Source organism: Anser cygnoides, chromosome 1 (genome assembly GCF_040182565.1).
Source record: "Anser cygnoides isolate HZ-2024a breed goose chromosome 1, Taihu_goose_T2T_genome, whole genome shotgun sequence".
Taxonomy (NCBI): domain Eukaryota; kingdom Metazoa; phylum Chordata; class Aves; order Anseriformes; family Anatidae; genus Anser; species Anser cygnoides.
This window is the reverse complement of record NC_089873.1, coordinates 204,436,849-204,445,550: the sequence shown is the minus strand read 5'-3', so window position 1 is coordinate 204,445,550 and position 8,702 is coordinate 204,436,849. Positions and strand designations below refer to the sequence as shown.

At 44.8% G+C, this 8,702-nt stretch overlaps 1 protein-coding gene across 1 annotated transcript in view; it reads right to left on the bottom strand.

Moving 5' to 3' along the window:
• Positions 1-5,255: 5,255 nt before the first annotated feature.
• The window catches only part of PRCP (prolylcarboxypeptidase), a 30,460-nt gene continuing 27,013 nt past the window's right edge, over positions 5,256-8,702 (bottom strand). Inside the window, exon 9 of the mRNA XM_048055230.2 lies at positions 5,256-6,509. Within this exon, the coding sequence (XP_047911187.1) occupies positions 6,305-6,509 (205 nt within the window). The 3' untranslated portion in view covers positions 5,256-6,304. The remainder of the gene's footprint in view (positions 6,510-8,702) is intronic.

Sequence of the window (8,702 nt, the reverse complement as noted above, 5' to 3'; positions counted from 1 at the left end):
GAACCACCACTTGCTTTGGTAAATACTTCAGCAAGGTGAGGGGGGTTCTGTGTATCTTGCTAACCATTGCAGACAATTGGATTTCCTAACGTTTCACAGATCTGTGCACACAGATGGATGCAGGGAGATCACAGATCCACACGCACAGCCCTACGAACAGCAGAGCAGCTGAGTGATGCCAGGCTGGTGCCAGCTGAGAGCCTCCTGCATCCCGCAGCATCTCTCCTTGTGCGGGTACTAACTTTCCAAAGGGTTGATGTAGAGAACGTGCCCCTTGGAGAATTCCCCAAAAGCCAATGGGTCTGCATGGGAAGTGCTGCGTCGCTGGCACACAGACCCAGGCAGATTGCTGCAGTCTTAGCAGCCGCCCTCAGCTTCCCCAAGTGCTCTGTACAGAAAGGAGACGGTGCTTCTGCGTGTCGCATTGCAGGGACGTGGTTTTGCAGGACAGAAAAAGGAGACACCCCCCCCCCCCCCACTCACATCACAGTCAAAGGGAGTGGAGGGTGCTCAGCAGCCTGCAGGATGGGACCAGGGCCGGTTACACCCCCAGCTATTTGAGGAAAATCTTGGCCTCTCAAAGCTCCCTGCCTCTCTCCTGTGCCTTTGTGTTCTCTAGAAGGTGAAGCGTAAGGGTATAAAAAGCTGCAAACAGTTCCTACCTCTGGAGACCAGGCATTTACTCAAGAAAGAAAGACCAATTGCTTCCCAGAGCATTGTCCACCCACATTAGAGAAAGGATTAAGCAGATACATTCAGCTATTCTAACAGATTTTCTTTAAACCTTGAATACGCCTCTCACACTCGGTAAGATAATCACATTAGTTTTGTCATTAAAAGATCCCTTTTATAGAAAGTACCTAAACCGCTTAAACCACCCAGAGAGGTCGCATACATTAGAAAACAACAAGACAAACGGAAGGGATTTGCTATCCCCCCCTCTTAGTGTTTTGCTGCCCCTGCTTTCTAAACCGGGGGATTGAGCTAAAAGATTGTGCAGAACGTCAGCGGAGGGCCGGCCCCGTGCTCCCCACCGAGGGAACACCCCGGTACCGCACGGAGAGCCACGGCGAGCACGTTTCCCACTGCGGGGATACCCGCGCCTCACGACCGGAGCACCCCAACAGCCTGCTGATTTTCCTGGGCGCCCAAAAAAAAGATGTGACTGCCTTGGGGAGCACAAATAAGGACCAGGTTCCTGCTGTTCACTTCTGCGGGCATTTGTAGTCCCTGCATCATGCCCTGGGACAAGTGGGGGTACCCAGCACAAGGCTGCAGAGGCGACAGAGCAGGTCCCCACGTGGCCAGGCAAATTTGGGGAATTTGGGCTCCCTCAGACGAGCCCTACAGTCAGCTGATAGCAACAGAACTCATGTTACAACCGGCATATTCTTCACTAAGCTCATCCTACTGAAAGGAACGGCTCTAAAGCACAAGGAGCAAACAATTTCAGATTTGATGTTGAAAATGAGTTGGGCTGGGGAAAAAGGAAAGGCTGACTCGGGGCGTCTAGGCTCCTGTCTCAGCACCCAGAGGCAGTGAAATCAAGGAACCAGAATGACGCAGGAGCACAGGTCACTCGTTTCGGTGGAAGCTGCAAGCAGATCCTCAGCATCTTTAAAATGACAAAATAGTTGTCATTTTTTAAACAATAGAATGGAAATTTTGAAAAACACTTAAGTACTATAAATTTATCCCAGATATCATCCTGAGTTCTGACCTTTTGCTGTTGTGTCACCGCTCAGGTAACACAAGGTAACACAATTTCTGTGAACCTGCATTGCCAAAACAGGTTATTTTATTTCTTTAACATTGACAATCTCAAAGAAGCTGGATTTGTGAGCAGTTATTTTTGTAAAACCAAGGTTGTGATTTAAAAACACACAAGGAAAGAGGCTAGATTTTAAGAAATGTTAAAACAAACAGTAACACACTAAACAGATGACAGTTGCAGCAAATGAGAGATGGAAGTGCAATGGGATTCAAACAAATTCCTCCAATGACCATTTCTAAATAGTTCGTAGGCAGTAAAAATCACATACACAGTTTCAGCTCCAGAAAGATTTGTATTTTAAGGAGCAGCCGTTCGGCAGTGCATTTTAAGGAATATGACAAATGCATTGCTCGCTCAGCTCTGCAAGCACCTATTTTATTGTTCCAGCAGCAAAGATCTGCGCCCACTGCAGTCTTTTAGTACGGTTAATTCCTTCGGCTGGTCAAGACCGAGTGCAAATACCATCAGTCTGAGCAGTTTCGGACAGTATTTTTTTTAATATTTTTTATGTATTTTTTATGTTAGTTGGAGTTTTCTCCTACATGCATGGTGTCACAAACATGTGCCACCTGTTACAGTGGCTGAGGACAGCACTGCAGTGATGCTCTCCTGGCTTAACAGGGAAGAGAAAAAACTGGCACCCATTGCCTATCAAGAACAGCTACGGCACCTTAGTGGGTCCTTCCTTGAGGTAGGCTCGGAGTACGTGGTTCCTCATGCTCCCTCCCAACCCCGTGTTCATGGGATTGATGCCACCCTCCTCACTGTCAGACAGACAAGGATCCCACCACTAGTCCTGGAAGGTGCTAACGTATCTGTCAGCATGCAAGTCTGTGATGTACAGAAAGCTCTCTAGGTCATCGACGATTCCGTTTGATTCATTTAGAGGTTAGGTTCAAACCACAGAACACTCTTTTTAAAAGCAGAAGTAGAAAAAAATCCATTTAAGTAAAGCACATGGACATTTGTCTGTAACGTAGCTGATGCACAGCTAGCCTGGGAAGCAAAACTTGCCCTGCATTCCCACTTTGCGTACACTTCTCCTCCGATATAGAAATCGCGATCCAGATTCCCGAAGGGGCTTCCCTTTCTATAGCTTCCTTTGACGACACAATATTTGTCTTCAAAGCTGAAATTACCTACAAACACAACATGTAGTGGCCAAAAGGCACTTAGCTCCTCCCAAGACACTGCAGCCTCAGCCTCCCCGATGAACTCCGTGGACTGTGCAGCCCCGTCCAGCCCGGCAAGTGCTTCAGCCCCGCTGCCGGTCTGCACGACACTCATCATTGCTGGCACGTGGGAAGCACTTGCTTGGTTGGGACTGAAATAAGCTTCCAAAACCGAAACGGTTTCTTCTCTTTCACAACCAACGTCATGACTGCTGTGTGTGTAGCTTGGTGATTTCCTTAACTACTGCTTTCCTCCCGCCCCATCCCAGTCGAGCACAAACTCGAACGTGTAATTGCAGGGCTCCAAATCTGCCACAGGACAAAAGTGTATGTCCTTGCAAAATAAAAGCCAGTTCCAGAAACTCACATTTATTTTAATGTATTTTTATTTATACAAACTACAGCTTTACCAGCAAGATTCACACTTGGGATAACTCATTCATTCTTTTGCCTTTTTTATTTTCCTTAATCAGTAGGAAACATAAATTTTAAATTCAAAATGCTCAAAGCCAAGGGCCTGAAATGAAGTATACCAATAAGCCTGAGATGAAGTATGGCCCATCACCACATGCCTGGAAAAAGAAATCAGCAATTTCCCAAGGCCCATTTTGTTCTCACCTTCATTTCACAAGCAGGAAAGCTAACATTTAGATGAGGTAGTTAAACGTATACAGTCCCTCGCTAGCATACATAGAGGCATGCGTCGTTCTTCAGATGAGGTCTGAATGCTTGCGATAAATAACACCTTTAAGGTTTCAACTACTCAAGGAAAAAAAAAATGTAAAAATGAAGAATGATTAATAAAAGCAGAAAGCCAGTCACCTAATTCATAAGCTGGTCCAAGTAGTAAAAACCTAATCCAAAGTACGCTGGAATCAGACAGTCTCAGACCACAGCTGAGTGGATAGTAAGATTTAGGGGAAAAAAAATGGACAAAACTAAACAATTTTTGGTTTCAAATGTAACTTCCCACAATTCAAAATGGCAGGGCTTTTTTTGATATTTTTTTAAGAGAAGTTTCCCTGAAGGCACGTTTTTTCTGCTTATGAAAGGAGGAATGAAAGCTTAAATTACTTATTCTGATTGAAACTATGAAGTGTTTCCCAAACAACAAACAATAAATTGTTTCCTGAGACAATAAGTTGCTAGCAGGGGAAAGAGAGGAAGAGACACAAGCTGATTAAGACAGACAGTGGCTGTTAATTTGGCTGTTCACAGCCCACTGCATGAATATCCCCACATCCTTCTCCACTCAACATGGAAGAGTTTATCCCAGAACTGGCACTCGGAGCAGTCAGTGGGAGCAGTTGGACCAGGCTCTTGCTTGCCCAGTTTCAAACCATTTGTAATTCCCAAATTTACGTCTCCTCTTGTAAATTCCATTCCTTGCCTTTCAGTTAACTATTACTATGCATTAATTAACACATACAGGTACAATTGTGTTTCTAAAAACTCAACTGTAACTCAGTTTATGAAAAAACATTTGTCAAAATTAAATTGACAAAAAATTCAAGGCCACCATGTCATTACAAAGTACACAAGAGACTGGCATACATTTACATCACAGTACCAAAAAAATGGACTTATTAGAACAGAGATTACCAAATGCTTTCAAGCCAACAGGTTGCAAGCAAGTTCTTACATAGCTCTTCCTCTTCCCCCTGTTGTCCTTCTCTCATCTTGCTCTCCATATTCTCTAAAGTAATTACCTTGCTCAAGACAGAGTGTGAAAAGTTCAGATTCAGCAAATCTGAACGTAAACACTGCTTTTAACACATTAGAGCAAGATGAGGGAATGCCAGGAACTCTGTTGGGAAGAGAAGATGCACAGGAGTGTATGCAAACATAAAATTTTGGTGTTGGGTTTGGTTTGTTCCCAGAGGGTGGGAGGAGACTGGAAACAGAAAAGGCCACCTGGTGTCTTAGGAAAATACTCAACCATCAGGCATATCATCAAAGCTGAGAAAACTTTTCAACAGAGTTGGAATTTTAAGAGCCTGGGGACAACAAGACTTGCCTGAGTCTTTCTGAAATGGAGTTGTCCTTTAAACTGCAAAGAAGCCTTTCTGAAGAAGGGCTCCAGTGTGAATGAAGCCAAAGCTGGAAAACGAGGGGACTGCCCCAGCCATTTATTAATGTCAAATATGCTGTCTCATGAATCAGGGCAGTTTGTCTGTTTTGGAAGCCTTACAGAAAGCCCAGTGCACCTGGCTCGTTGAGCTCAGCATCATGCTTTAGGCTGCTCCAAGAGGACAGCCGAATTCTGTGTTTTGAATAGTTTGTCCCGCAAACTTTTTTTTTTTTTAAAAAAAAAAAGGCTTTTATTGAAGAGCCATCAGCAAACAGATCATGCAGAATTTGAACAATACATAGAATGGGGGGGGAGGGGGGAACCCACACAAGGCACAGCCCCAATTATTTGTCACTTCATAAGATCTGGCCAGCACAAGTGTCACATTTGCTCTTCAAGAGAATAGCTTCAAAAGCTTCCTGATTTGAAAGAAGCTAAATGTTTGTGGGGGACACACACATACACACACACACAAAATACACAGAGTTTATTCTTTGGCAACTGTCGTCGCAGTGGCAGATATTCCAGGATTCGGACGAACAGCAAAGGAAGAAATAAAACCCTGATACAGACTGTGCAAGCTCAGCCAGTTATCAGCAGAGGGAGTCCGGGCCCAGCCCTGACCATTCAGCACAGCACAGAATGGAAAAACCGCCAAAGGCAGCTTTGATTAGTAAGCTGCCAGAAAATTAAAATATTTCTTTTCCAACACTGATTCCAAAGGGCAGGGGCTGTTCAGTTTCCTTACAAACTGCACAGCCAGTTTTCGCCCATGCCTTCCCTACCTCTCCAGCAAACATCACAGCAAGATGTGACTTCTGTTCCCCCGTTTTCTCTGTGCCCCTGCCATGACAATTCACACCAGCAGAGGATGTCCAAAATTCAATACCACTGAATGCAGCGGGAGTTTGATCACCAACGTAAACAGCACTGCCATTTAATCCATTGTATATACCGGCAGTCAGGACAGTAACCTAGCGAGCAAGGAAGGCATCAAGCCTAAAAGAGGCACTCTACCCTAAGGTAGAGCATTTGGGAAGAGCAGAAGAGGAAAGCAAGGCACAGCAGGCAGCTCAATCCATGCGCTTTATCCACTAAAGGTTGTTCTCTGATAACACCCTCCCATCCGTCTACTGCCTGCTTCTCCCATGGGCACAAGCAATGGCCAGCGCTGCAGCACGGATGAGGAAGCGGGAGTGAAATGTTCAGAGCGTCTGCGATAAGGCCTGGCCCTGCTCCCAGCAAAGCCAGCAGAGGTATAAAGGCCACAGTTGTCACAGTACCACTTCAGTGCTCGCGCCTGGCCTTTTCAATCCACTGCTTCATGTAGTGGACTTCCAAGAGCCGAGCTTGCTGCACAGATTTGGGGTCACGAGGGTTGCGGCTGCGCAGGTCCAGGTGATGAGCTCCATCTGGGATCATGATGGCCACGAGGGAATCGCTGATGTTCTGGGTCACCCCACCTGCAGACCACGGATCCAGGCCACCGTTGCTGTAAGGAAACAATGCTTCGTTAGTATGTACGGTTGAAAGTCAGCCTAACAGAAACAGACCGCAGCCTTGCCTCCAAGCCCCGTGCCCACCTCTCTTCAGAGGGGCCCTCTTGCCAGTTACGCAGCTATGAGTAGCTTGAACAAGGCTATGCTGCCATCACCAGTCAGCTGCTGATTCCAGTAATAACCTATAATAGCGTCACAGCCTCTGGAGATAGATCTACAGCCACCCATCTTTGTCATAAAAAGGTCCAGGTCCCCTGTAGCAAGACATGCTCAGTTCCCAAATCAAAGCTTTTTGCTTTCCTTCTTCACAATCTGCTGTAAGCTGATAACCAACGCTTCAGAGCAGAATTTTCAGGAAGTTCTACCTTTTGTTCTCAGCTAGGTACCAAACTCTTTTCGTAGAGAAATGCTTGGACCTTTCGTTACTCACTTTATTGCAAATAACCAAATTACTATAAAACATTTATCCCACAAAATTCTGTCTCCAACAACTTTCTCTGTGACAGGAAGAACCTGATGCAATTTACTCCTCATCCCCAGGTCCATGAAAGCATTTCTTGCAGTGAAGATCTGGTTCCAGATAGTGCCTGGTCCATGGAGCAAGCCAATGGCTGAACTGGGAATAGATTTGCATCTTTTTTTTCCTACCTTTGGACTTATGAGGTGGTAGGGATTACTGGGTTATTTTCCTTTATTTCAATTTTCTTCCTCATGTGCAGTCCATCTTTCTGCACAAAGAAAGCAACTTCTGTATACTTACTACAGAAAAACTATACAAACCTAGATCAGTTCCTCGCATAACACACTGACCTGCTCACAAAAGGAAACATTACGTATAGGCTACTGTATGCCAGTTTCTAGAAGGATCTAAGAAATCAAAACACCCTGGGACACAGAGATACACAGCTAGAAAAACACTACAATGGTAGCACTGCAAATCACAGACAAAACAAGTGAAAAAGTGCTTGTAGAAATACTAAGTAAAAATCTGATTGAGTCTAATAGTTCATTTGTTTCTCCACTGAAGAAAACAAGGAGCTTGAATCTTCATAGTTCTTATTTTTCAATTGTTTTAAATATGGCTGCAAGTAAGAGAAACATTTTGTAACCGCAAAACAAAAAGCATACACAGCTGCCCAATAACTATAAAGCACTTGATTTAAAAGGTCGTCTGAATCAGCAGAGCACCTTGGCAACAGGGGGATGAGTTGCTGAGAGACCCAAGATGTGCATGGACTTGGATCTTTTGGTCCCAGTCATGTGGAAACTAAGCATGCTGCAAGAAAACAACAATCTCTGGCTTTTTTAGGAGCTGCTGGCTGCATCCTCTGTGGCTCCTGCCAAATGATGGCAACAGAGGCACTGACGCACTTTGAGAAGTAATACTCGCTACTTGCTGAGGGGAAGGGGAACACAGGGCTCACCCCAAAATCATCCTGAGGCTTAAAGTCTTACAGGACAAGGTAATTCAGTACCAACTGAAATTTATACGTTAAAGCTAAGCATGCAAACGAGTAATCAGTTGCCCATCTCGCAGGACAGAAGTTTCCTGATGTATTCAAAAATAGAAAAAGAACGCAGCATTTCCTTTCTAGCAGCGGTCAGGCAAGAATGGCTTCAGAACGATACATTTCAATGCAAAATATCAGCACACTGGTCCTGTTTTCAATTCATCATACTTCCCAGAGAGCATAAACAGGGTCCCACCTATGCCCCAGCAAGAAGTTTCCTTTCTGATCATCTCAGCCCTCCAGCCCTACCCACCACAAGAGAGGTTTTGCACAATCTTACCAGCACTGTTTGTGCTTTTTTTTTAATATGTACATCCTCCACGATTCTGTTTTCTGAACTTTTCTCACCTTTGTCTTCAGCCAGACATTGTTTTACCTTCTCTTCTTCTTCTGATTCTTTTCCCCTCAGAAAAGTGCTTCTTCTGCAAATAGCTCTAGCATCTCTCAAAACAGAGACCCCACTTTCTGCCTCTCCCTCTCCAGTACAGAACTGGATAGGTGGGTACCTCAATTTCAAAGCCTACAAGCCCAAGTACGATCCCCACAGATTGAAAAAATGAATTTTTAGACTGTACACAACACAGTTTGTACTGTCTGATAAAAGCTGTGGCGTTTCTGAATGCAAGGTACAAGAAACGCAAGCCCAGTTCATCTAAATACACTCAACCTGTCACC